At 33.1% G+C, this 12,821-nt stretch overlaps 1 protein-coding gene across 1 annotated transcript in view; it reads left to right on the top strand.

The window, feature by feature from the left end:
• The window catches only part of LOC106660978 (myogenic-determination protein), a 46,745-nt gene extending 44,123 nt beyond the window's left edge, over positions 1-2,622 (top strand). Inside the window, exon 6 of the mRNA XM_014384062.2 lies at positions 1,039-2,622. Within this exon, the coding sequence (XP_014239548.1) occupies positions 1,039-1,151 (113 nt within the window). The 3' untranslated portion in view covers positions 1,152-2,622. The remainder of the gene's footprint in view (positions 1-1,038) is intronic.
• The last annotated feature ends 10,199 nt before the right edge of the window (positions 2,623-12,821 follow it).

Genomic DNA, 12,821 nt, shown 5'->3' with positions numbered 1-12,821 from the left:
TACATATACAATTCTTAAAAACTACAATTTCTCAACTTAACAGAATATAACGTTTTGCATATCTTTTTAAATTTTAATTGTAATCAATTTTAAAATGTCTTCTATAAACCAATTATTCTATATTAAAATAATTCCAAAATATACAGATATTTTACTTTACATGCTTTTATAGGTTTTACTTTACATATCATTTCCTAGGTTTTATAATGCTTGAAAAAAAGCATTTATTTGAAATAAATGGTTAACTTGAAGTTAAAAAGGAAGCAGTGTTATTTTATTGTATATAGTATTGATATTTTTGTGTCACCTAGTGTGTTTTAGAGTGAATGCATTTATTAGCGAGAAGGTGCAGTAAGAGAGGGTCAATGGTGTAGTCAATATTCAGTCATCTATCCTCAATTATGTTAGTCATATAATAGGTATAAAGGTATATCGAGGAATGTCAAATACTCACTCCATTTCCCTAATTGAGTGAATTGCTTATATTAAGAAGGAATGTATTTAATAGTGAGTGAGAGTGTGAATGGATTCGGATATAAATTCCGAAAGCTGGAATTGTCGGTGACTGCGTGGTTTGGGGAGATAAGCTACACTGTTGTATACGTGTGTATATTTGTATATGCATTTTGTATATTTGTATACGCAGATTTGAGCGTATAAAATCAGGTGTCAGTAATCAGTATTTGTATAATATATAATATAAAATAATTTCTGTCATACAAAATAAAATTCCATGAACTATGCTGACATTAGAACCCTGAACCGTTAGCAAATACGAATCGGACGCCGTAACCCTTCAGCCAAGGCCCCTGTGTTATATAAACAATATACAATTACAACTTTTATCTCTTGGTTGAAATAAATAAGACACAAATTCTTACTATACGTTATAATCATTTGTAACGTGTTTTAATACGTTATCGACAGTTTATATTTTTCCCTGGTGGTATATAAATTCAATCAATGATAACTAGTTATTGTGTATTGTCAAACGGATATAAAAATAAAAATGATTTAAATTTTGCTTTCTTTTTTCAGAAATCGAGGGCCACTCCATAAACGATGCCGGGACCTCTTCGCTTGATTGCCTAAGCCTCATAGTCGAAAGCATCACTAGGCAAAGATACGACCAGAGCCAGACGCAAGCGTGACCACGGCGGAATGCCAAAACCAAAAATTATATTTTTGTAATTTTATCGTAAAATATATTTATAATTAGGTCCTAGTTTCTCCGTTTCACGAGAGCGTTGGCCTAATGGCCCTTTCTATTTACCCGGTGCTAAAAAATGAAGCATGAATTTGTACGAACTTTATTTTATTGGGGTTGGAGGAAGTATTGTCCGTTTTTTGGTTACATATCAATTTTAATTTGTTCATTACTTCATAAATGTAATCCATAATTACTTAAACAATGATCATATAATAGATCAATAATGAGACAAAATTTTAAGATCAATTTTGTCATAATTCCTTTCATTAGTCAGGCAATTTTATTATACCGACCTTCTACTTTTCGTAAAAAGAAACTTTTGACTTTATTAGACAAAGATCTTTTTTAATAACAATTGACAATCAGGTTTTACGAATTTGTCGAAGTGTCATCAAAGAAAAAATATTGGCACTTGGACTGACTCGGGTTAAAACGATTGCATTTATATTTATTAATCCAGGCCTCCTTTTTCTTCATTAAGTTGGACGAGTTGGGAATAGTTTTGGAATGGAACAGACCATCTGCCAAAAAGTGAGGGAAAACTGACAAAATTCGAAATGTAGTTGAAGAAGAAAATAAATCATTAACGAGTTGATAAATATTTATGCGCGAGTGGACGTTATATTTTCTTAAACCCCAATGGTATCCTAACTTATAGTTATTTCGTCTATTTCCTGAATGGTTCTATTGCCCTCATGTCGGTTTGTTTTTACAGTTTTCAACGGTTTTAGTACTAGATTTGTTCCCCCAACTCTCAGGATTATTATTATTATTTATTCTTCCCCTTTCAACTCATAAAATAAAATTCCAAAGTTATAAAAAAATACGATTTTGTATTTTAAAAATAGTTCCCAATTGCTTTTTAACACACCCGAATAATATCAAATACACAACAAAACTGGCAGTTTTTTTATTCTTGTTAACAATCGAGATAAAGTGTATTTTGACAGGCTAAACGGTTTGATTTCGTTTTAGTCTAGAATATGTGAATAAATATAGTGGTTGTCGGATTTCGTCACTTTTTCATCACACGTCAAGCGAAATTTAATTTTAGGATTGTGTTATCTAGGGCAAAGCGTAAAATAGAGGCGTATGTTATTCTTTTTAGCGTGTTTAATAAATGTATTAGATGTATTTTTGTCTTTGCATAATAAAAACGTACTGCCAAAAATTTGCATTAGGTTTTACGACGCTCAAATCCATTTGCTCAATTACGAAATTGTCCAGTCATTATTCTAAGTCAAGAACTTTCAAGATATCAAAACCTGTGCATTTAACTTATATTCTATTAGGCTGACTTATAATTTTATTGTGATCCAATGTTGATTGCCAACATTGGCTCTAAAAACGTCATATTTTTAAATAATTTATTGTTTGTTATAATGTTAAGAAATCTGTTGTACATAATTAAATTAAAAGAAGATTAGTGTTTTTTTTCTTTAAAAAATTAGCCTTTTACTCCTCGTATCCTTTCCAAATTTGGCTACAAGTTAAATACATGCGGCTACAGGGCACATTTTACATAATCCCACAAAAATGGGTTCTCTGAGTCCGTGGTGAAGATACGATAAACAAAAGGAAAAAACGAACTTATCAGGCTGAAAAAAATTTAATATTTCCTCTAAAAGGCTATTACTAAATTCATGTATCACGTGGTGAAGCTAATCGTTTTGGCTGTAAAATTTTGAACTTGAATGACAAACCGTGGTTATCAGATAATATCCACTTATATTTATTATGTAATCTATGGAGAAATTTAAATGTACCTATGAATGCATTTGAATGAATGGTAAACCACATTGAATTGAATAAATGTCAAAGTTTTAGCTAACTGCATAATTTGTATTATAGAAACATTAATTGTATGTTACAATTAATTAAGGTTTTTAGTTGAGATAAAAAAGTCAATGGCACGAGCGGGATTCGAACCCACGACCTTCGGATAGATACGCTGCTGCTCTACCACTTGAGTTATCGTGACCTCGATCCACTCGGACCCTAACCGCACCTTTTGAATTTTCCCTCCTTTTTGCCATTTTTCAAATGCCGTGTAATCGGATTGGATTCTCGGCCACAAATAAAACGAGCTGATAATAGGAGGCTGATGACCCGAAATCGATATCAATAAAAAGAATGTGAGTTTGATGGTTGTTCAGACCTAACTAAATACAGAATAGTTTATTCTTTATTTCATGAATATAAAACGTTTTGTTCTCTTAAAGAAAAGCCAGTACATTTAACTTAAAAATTAATACAAATTTGGTCTATTGACGGAAAATTTAGAAGGATAAAATACAATCAGGGATTAAAGGAATAGTTGAACGCATCTGAAAAACTCATAATTTTAATCCCGTTATCCTGGAGTATAATAAATTAAAGCATGGATTGAGTCAATTGACCCAAACTTAGGAACTAGGAAAATAACAATAACCCAGAAGGTAGAAGAATTTGATTTCCGTTTCCTGTAGCCTCATCATCATCATGATTCATGCATCATAAACTAAGCCTAAAATTAAGTACTGGTTTTATTATTTTAATTATTTTTCTTTTTAAAATTGGATATTTATCTCTAAATTCCTGTTTTTGTAGAACCTCTTGCAGATTGCTTATGCCTCATTACATAGCTTTTATTATTCATACTAAGTGTACTATTTTATGTTCTATTAAAGCTAATAGGCTGAAATGTTTTTTTTTAAGTGTAAAAAATGATAGCTTTATACGTTTCCCTTTTATGCCCTTTTTAACTGAATCCTGATTTAACCGAATTTCTGATTCACTGAGTGCAAACTATCACACGTACTTCAAAATCTCAACTAGGAAAAAATCCAACTCTCTCGGTAAGCAACAATTAAGGAAAATAATAGTCCTTTATATTCCCATTCAGTCACGACCTAAACAATGAAGACTGAAACATACCGACTCCATCATCAAGAGGCATAAACGTTAGAACATTGCATTTGACTGCAAAGCATTAGCCCGAAAACCGTACAGCCTTTTAGGAAAGGTCTAATGCCTAAAGAAAGACGCAAATAGGAGCCCAGAAAATGATAAACTACCTTAAGGGAGAGCATTTTCCGGGGCTTAGAAATAAAGAAGAGTCAATTGCTCAATACAACATTTAGGACACAGTAGAAGGGGTCACTCAAAAAAGAGACAAAAAAGAAAGCTGGGTTGATCGAATGCCTACGAGTCCATTCAAGACGTTGAAGTTGCATACAAGATCTGTATGACACATTTGCATGTTCCAGTTATTAAGAACTATATTTTTGATATAATTAATCTTCCTAGGAAGAAATTAAGGGACTTTACATCTGAGCCTCTTTTTAACCTCTAGTCTTAAGAAAAAATAAACATTTCAATCTTTTCACATCTTGCCTGATCTTCTTTCAAATCTAATAACTCAAATTCTCCAGATTATGTGTTTTAACTGGGTTTATTTCTAAAATTGAATATTTGTCTAACTTTAAGATAAAGGAAACATTCAATTTTTTTTCAAAATTAGTTAAACTTCGTTGTTTTATCATTCGGTTTTTGTAACTCTATGTTACTGAAATTTTAACATATGCACATGAACTTATGTATTATAATTACATTTGTATTCCAATTTTGTTGACAAGCAAAGATGTTTTACGTTGTAAATTTAAAAGTAATCTTCATTCATTGACTTTATTTACCGAACCACCATCAGCCCCATTAAATTTGGTTAAATGGGATATGGCTTTCTATTAAAGCAATTAAAAAAAATTAAATTTTAATTAATGTTTTAATTTTAAAGTAATAGTGTTGTAATTAACTTTGTAGTTGTTCAGTTGAGCCGATCAGCCTCATGTCGGGACCAGATATTCTTCTGCAATTTAACCTATCTAAATAGGAATTTTTAAACTTTTTAGTCATTATGTGATACATACTTTTGTATAAACGTTAAAACAATGTCCCGGTCCTAGACAATTTTGATGATTTCACCCATAGACGTAGACGCCAAGCTATTTTTCTAAGACAAGCTACCACATTTCAACCTTTCAACCACTGAAAGACCAAAATGGAAGATGTACACAGAGCATTAGCTGTCAGGAGACATCTATTTCCATACAGACGTCCACTTAGATCAACACGTGTGTGTGTGTTATATGTTTGTTTTGTAGCAGGGGGCAAGCGTTAATAGCCGGCAGGACAAGTTCCTAGTTGCTACCGTCTTGAAAAGGCGCCTGGATCTAATGCCGTTTCCATGTCCCTGCACTTCCGGGCGACCTCTGTCACCGGACCAATTAGCCAGCGAACATCCCTTGACAAATCGGCCGGGACTAATTGGGACCGGTATTAATTTTAGACGGAGGCTAAGCCAAGTCCCTGAGTCCAATGCTCTTTTGAAAACAATAAACGGCCAAACAATGTTCAAGTTTTAAAAGTTCTAAAACAAGCGGGCTGGGTTAGTGGCCAACCTTTTGTAAGAACTTGCACAAGAAGACTATCGAATACTCTGGGGTAGTATGAATGCTAACTAGACTGTCTTGTTTGATCGGGTTTCTTTTCGTGTGTGTATTTGTGTTTGTTATTTGTGTTATTTTATGTACAATGACGAAGACCTGAGGTGCAGAAAGGTTAGTAGTAGGATAAAGTTAAGGGAGAGTCCGTTACCGTCCTAATTGGTCTAATAGATTGACTGGATAAACAGGAAATAAATTAATAGGATTAAAACGCGAGAAAGGCAGGAAAAGAAAAGCAAAGAGAGGAAAGGTTAATGTTCACCAATTTTAGTAGCCAGCCCTAAAATTAAAAAAAAGTGGTAGGTGTTGAACCCACGGCCTTCGTATTATTTCTCTTTACGTTTAATGTTAATAACTAACATTACTGAATACTTATTATTTGGATTTGTTGCTAAATAGTAATTGTGAATATTCATTTATCGCGCTGAACTATAATTTTTATATGGGATTGATTCGTTTCAGTTTTTGGAACTTTGTTCTCGAAGGGCTGGGCGGACAGACTGGATCGGAGCTTATTCCCGAGACAACCAAAATACACAGATCGTTAAGTCCTCCGAGGAACACTATTTATACAGACGAGAAGGCACACTATTTATAAATAGATGTCGTATATTTCAATCGTGAGAATGCAGATCGGACTCCCTGTTTTACTCCCCTGCCCCCGTTTTAGCGGTGATTTTCCGAATTTGACAAAAAAACTAAAACTACAATATTCAGATATTTATATTATTTCCAATTTATTTTAATAATAATTTTTTTAGTAAGTGTATGCAATCATATTGCAGTGTCAATATTATTGGTGTATATTTTACACGACACGATTTACTTTTCAATATTTTGACGTATATAATTCTTAGACAATTTTCAAAAATACGTGCTAAAATACGTATTTTTAGTTCTGTTGAGATGAATTAAGGTAACATCATAATACAAGAAAAATTCCAACGATTTTCAAAACGTATATTTATCATAGACAGTGAACAAAATCAGAGCTAACCCGATTTTGGTTGATTGAAAAGATAAACGGACATACAACAAAACGCAGGGTTGGCTTGCTTGGTGACATGACTTTTCCATTAGGACAATTTACTATGATGATTTTTATGTTATAAATGTAGTAGTTTTCCCTGTACCCTTCAAGTACATCATCAGTATGGTTAGAACCATTTTAAAAAATAAATGTGTCTTCTAAAATTCGACGGATTGAGATTATTCATTTTTAAATTTTTACAACAGGTTGTATGCAAATTCGCATAAAATTATCAATATTAGTTTTATTATTGGTTTTAAAACCCGGAACTGTACAACTATTTTAAATATTTACATCAGTTTTATGAAAATTCGCTTATAATTATCCATATTACTTTTATTATTAGTTTTAAAACCATTGTTAAGAACACAAGAGAGAATTTCATGTATAGGGCTTTATTTATCATCTTATAGATTTTATAGATACACAAGAGAAACTATAATTCAAGCAATAGGAAGTTTACAATATTTTAGTATATTATTATTTATTCCACCCGGATAGTTATGTACCAATAGAGAAGAAAGCCTACTTCTTGATATTATATAACTACTAAATACTCCACTATCTCACACTACACACACACATCAATTCAGCCAATCTCGGATTACAAAAAAGAAATACAAAACGATACATATCAAGCACTATATGCAATAAAACACTTCTGTATATTCCAAAAATTATAGCAGGGGCCCAAATGCCATAAGCTACCTTGCATAATCACAATCTTAATATCAGGTGGCATTCCTACTCGCTCTCTATATGGAGCCCAGGAATTACATCATTCCATTAAGTGTGACACGAGCAACCTTTGTCTACGGACACAAGTAAGGCTTATTCTTAGTCGGGATTTGTCTGTAAAGAACGATTCAATCGCATCCTCGAGGGCCATGTATTTACCTAGCTTTTGATATACGTGTGAGTTTCTCGGCCAAACCTGCCCACTAATCCTTCTATTTACTTTTCATACATCATGTAAAACATGGTAGCCCGGCTAGCATTCATACTGCTCCGGAATAACCCATAATCCTCGGGTAAGAGTACTGGTGCCTCAATTTAAGCTAATAAAGGCTCATTTCCTTCTTATCTCAAGACTTCTCATTTCCTCCAAATACTCAATTTTGTTTGGGGTACGGGAGAAGCCCCTAGATATTATTATATTCTTACCACAATTTATTCACATTACCCTACAGAACTAGATATTTTGTAGGATAATAGGGGATAACCTCTGAGTATGTGATATTCCTCCGAGCCTCTGTATTCAACTAATAAATTACATAAACACAGTAGATTGAAACAGGTACATTCATTTAAAGTAATCAAAACACATACATATCTCTTTCATTAGTGCCGGAGTACTCAATATTCCTCGGGGATCATTCTCGCTAATAAATACATTTGTTTCAATTCAACTAAAAACCTAAGCATACAAAGATGTATTGTTTCCCTACACAACGGGCTCCGCCGAGGTTCCACCCCTTTGCGATCCTAATAAGAACTATGCGCAATGCCTTATTTATCTTTAAATGCCGCCCCGAGGAATATCGAGTACTCTGGGGTGAGTGTGTGACGTCTGGAGAGTAAAAGTNTATATCTTTAAATGATTTCGATGTATTTCCGTCAAACAGCGTAGAATTTACAGTACGCTTAATTTTATTCCATACATGTATTTAGTAGTAGTAATTCGAGGTGTTAAATAATTAATTTAATTTTTTTTGTATAATATGCATAGAACAATTGTAACAGAATTTTAATATTATAAGTTAAAATGAAAAAGTTCGATTATTTATAATTTATCCTAATAATATTTTTTATTAGCTAAAATTATAATTCAGTTTTGGTATACTATACAAAATCGGTATACATTCGATTGGTATACTTCTAATTTTTAAAAAATATTTTGACATATCTATATTAATTATTTTGCTTAGTTATGCAACCTTCAGTATGCGCTTTTTTATTGTTAATTTTTTATTTTCTACGTTTGCTGTTCTTCAATTGTAATTTTTTATTCTTATTTTGTACTGGGATTCTATTCACCGCGTGCCAAAAAATGTAGGAATATGCGTATTTTAATTTGGAAATAAACATTTAAACAACTTTGACATATTTGAAAAATAAGTGATACGATTTATCTTTTCCAGATATGGTTTATCTATTTAACCACAATCCAAGAGAAAATGCCAACGATTTGAAAAATGAACGTTCATCCGTTTGAAAATAATGGCTTAAACGCCGCGTGAATCCGACCAAAACTGTTCTACAACATTTCATTCAATGGGCACCGTTAACCAGTTTCTGGATACGGGACGTTTAAACTCACATTTCTTTTGCCAGACAGAGGGTGAATTTTTTCATAATAGTCAGATGTATTTTATTTCATTTGTATTATATAAATTTAAACTAGAATCCTAGAATATCGCCCGGAACATAAACAATTTCTTCGAGCAAACTGGATCATTTTTTCCCCGTTTCCTTTCTTTTGGGGGGTCGTCGGAGGAAGTTCTTAATCCTTCGAACGTGTCTCGAAGCTACAAATCCCAGCGCTTACGGAATGACAGATGCCGATTTGTCAGCATTCAAACGGTGGGACACGGATTGGTCTTTCCTTCGGACGGAAATAGACGTAAAGTAGGTTAAAACTACGATTTTTATAATGCAAAAACAAGGAAAATGCTCTCCAAAACGAGAGAATTTGTCCTCTCGAGTGTCGTTGTTGTTCCCTGTTCGAAATAAACAATATAGCCATTCACTACTTTGTATAAATCCATTTATGTTTAGTGGTTTAATTGACCAAATTACTTATTTCAATTAATTATTCTTTTTTATGTAAGGTCTTGGTTGAGATGTAAAAGTAGTGTCACGACCGGTATTCGAACACACGATTTTCAGCTTAATACGCCGCTGCTCTAACCACTTCACTTGAGAGTCAGGATGCTCGTGGCACTAATTTTTTCATTTCAACCAAGACCTTACGTAAAAAGCATAATTTTGTATAATGTGTGGTGATTAGTGACCGTTAATCGATAATTATTCAGAAATCGTGAGATGCGGTCTGGTGTGATGTAGGTTTCAGAAAAACATCTTCTTTATCCTGCCAACGTTTCGATCTTTATTGAGATCATCTTCAGGGCCTGGGATTTACAAACATTGTTTACATTTAACAAATACATTTAGGATGTGGAAAAGTGAATTTATAGAATGCAAAATGTATTTTTTATATTCAATCAAGGTATTTCTACTCACTCAAAGTGTTTGTCTTGTGTGTAATTGTGCCATTCTTGCGTGTCGTGTTGAGAGTGCCAGTGAGATTTTGCTGTTTTATGTTTATATACGTTGGATTTTGAAGGGGTGGGGAAGGAAGTCGGTATAGAAAAGTCATTTCTGTATAAGAAGAAGGGAAACAATGTGTTCGTAATGGTTCGGCAGATTATCCTTTCAGGATTATATAGAAAGGGATAAGTAGGAAAAGGAAAGCTAAATTGTTGGGCAATTAGACCATGTGAAAAATATTTGATGTGTGGAATGTAATGTGATGATATAGGTGTTATCTATATTGAATTTGATTAATGATATTGCCGTAGCTGCGACTGAGTTTACATGTATCTGTTCTGTAATTGATGCTGTGTTTATCTCTGTTGATATAAACCATTTCTAAGAAATTACGTTCATGTTTGTTTTGTTCTGTATGTAATATTTTTGGATTTTTGAAGTCGAAATTGTGTTGGTGTTCAAAATGGTGGGTAGCGAGTACTGTAGGATTTTCAGGGTTTTTTGCAATCATAGATGTTGCTTTTCTCTCTTGTCCACATATTGGGATGTAAGACCGATGTAAGTTGCCGGACGGTTTAAACAGTTGATCTTGTAGATTACGTCAGATTTATTTGTTATTGGTGTGGGATCTTTAATTTTGGAAGAAAGTGTTTGGATTGTTTTATAATTTCTGAAAGCTATTTTGAAGTTATCGGACTAGAGAAATGTGTTTAATTGATGTGATAGGCCTTGAATAAATGGCATGAAATATATGCATTGTATAAATTCACTTTTCCACATCCTAAATGTATTTGTTAAATGTAAACAATGTTTGTATATCCCAGGCCCTGAAGATGATCTCAATAAAGATCGAAACGTTGGCACGTTAAAGAAAATGTTTTTCTGAAACCTCCATCACACCAGACCGCATCTCACGATTTCTGAATAATTTTGTATAATGTTGATATAATATAATTTACTTGTAAATAGATCTATAGACAGAAAATGTTTGTCTATTACTAATTCTTCGTGATTAGAGGACTATGTAATTTATTAGTATAAATGAAGGGACTTATTCATAATATATCGAGTACTCTGTACAGTAGTGTGATGGAATTGTAGTAAGTGAATATAATTTAGTATGAATGAAAAGGCTTATCCAAAATTACCACCAGAGATATCTCGATTACTCAGGGGTAGTGGGAAAAAAGACTGGTATGGGAATGTAATTTATTAAAACTTATCCTGCACTACATCGAGGAATATCGAGTAGGTACTCAGACGGTAGTGTAAATGAATTGTGAAAATGTAATTTATTAGCGCGAATGGGGGTTTATCACATATCACTCCAAGGAATGACACGTACTCCAGGGTAATGTGAATATGTACATCTTGTTACGTTGTATTTCTATTTATGTTTGTTCAATTGACGAGGCCTTAAGGTATAGAGAGACTGGCAATAAGATAAATGAAATAGAAAGTTTTTACTGTTATAATTTGGTTTGAACATAACATAGCAGGGGAAAGAGGAAAATAAATTATTAGGGTTAAGTCGCGACAAAACAGGAAAATAATAGCAAAGGAAGAGATGGGTGGCAGTGCCCAATGTATTGTAGTTTTTTTGCCCGAAATCTAACTTTATACAATTCTTACATTTACAACTATGAAAATAAAACGTGATGAAGATTGGCTTATTTCTCTCTCTTGTAATGACACGCAAAGTAAACTTTGTTGAATTAATCTGAAAGAAGGGACCTCAACTTCGAATGTTGTAATAACGGCGAATGTTGATAAAATCGAGATATGTTAAGAATTGCAAAGTGGAGCATGTACATCGTCGAGAAAAAACGTTTCCCAAGGAGAATCTAGCCAAAAATGTTTATTTTATTGCTATAAAAATTCCTACCTAGCGGTTTTAAAGGGTGCTTAATATGAATCCGCCTTTTTTCTAATAAAAATGTTTTTGGTCTATTTTATGCTCAACCTGTTTTGGGTTCTCTAGTTTTTTATGTCTTGTCTCGCTTTTACCATACCAACCTGCAAATTGGGGGACCGCGGTAGCCGAGTGGTTAGCATGAGGGACTCTCACGCCGCGGTCGTGGGTTCGATTCCGACCGTCGCCTCTGGCCCTTTTTTCCCGATAACCCCCAATTTGAACACACAAGAATTCGTACCATGGCTAATATGCAAGATCATAAGGCAAAAAAAAAACCTGCAAATTATTTTCTTATCCTACTTGAAACATCGAAGCGAACTATGTATAATAACTTGAAATACTCACAGAACAAAAGAAGAATACTATACTAAAAAATATATAAATTATATAAAAATTGTATAAATTACGTTTTTTTTTTCTCTCGGCTCATAGAGCCCATCTACAAGAAGGCTCGGTCATGTGTAAATATTTTTGGACTAATATCACCTAAAAAGATTATGTGGAGATCGTGAGATGCAAATATATGTTGGATATGAAAAAATGAATTTATACAATGATAGAAATTTTAGACTCAGTCAATTATTTGTACTCACGCAGTGTTTGATTGAGTGTAAAATTTCAATCATTCTATAAATAAATTTTTTAATATCCTATTTGTATTTGTACAATATAAACAATGTTTATAAATCCCAGGCCCTGAAGATGATCTCGATCCAAAAGTTGGCACGATAAAGAAAATATTTTTCTAAAGCTACGTCTCACGAAACCGCATCTCACGAATTCCAAATAATCATTAATTAACTGTCACTAAACACCACATATTTCACCCAAAAAGTTTAATTCACATCTACGTCGGTATGGAAAAAGTTAGCAAAAATACTTGTGAGTATGGCAGATGTTAGGTTTGCCAGT

The sequence above is a fragment of the Cimex lectularius genome, unplaced genomic scaffold (assembly GCF_000648675.2).
Source record: "Cimex lectularius strain Harlan isolate CLEC.00 unplaced genomic scaffold, Clec_2.1 scaffold65, whole genome shotgun sequence".
In the NCBI taxonomy this organism is placed as follows: domain Eukaryota; kingdom Metazoa; phylum Arthropoda; class Insecta; order Hemiptera; family Cimicidae; genus Cimex; species Cimex lectularius.
Note: the sequence above shows the minus strand (reverse complement) of the source record. Positions and strands in the feature narration are given on the sequence as shown.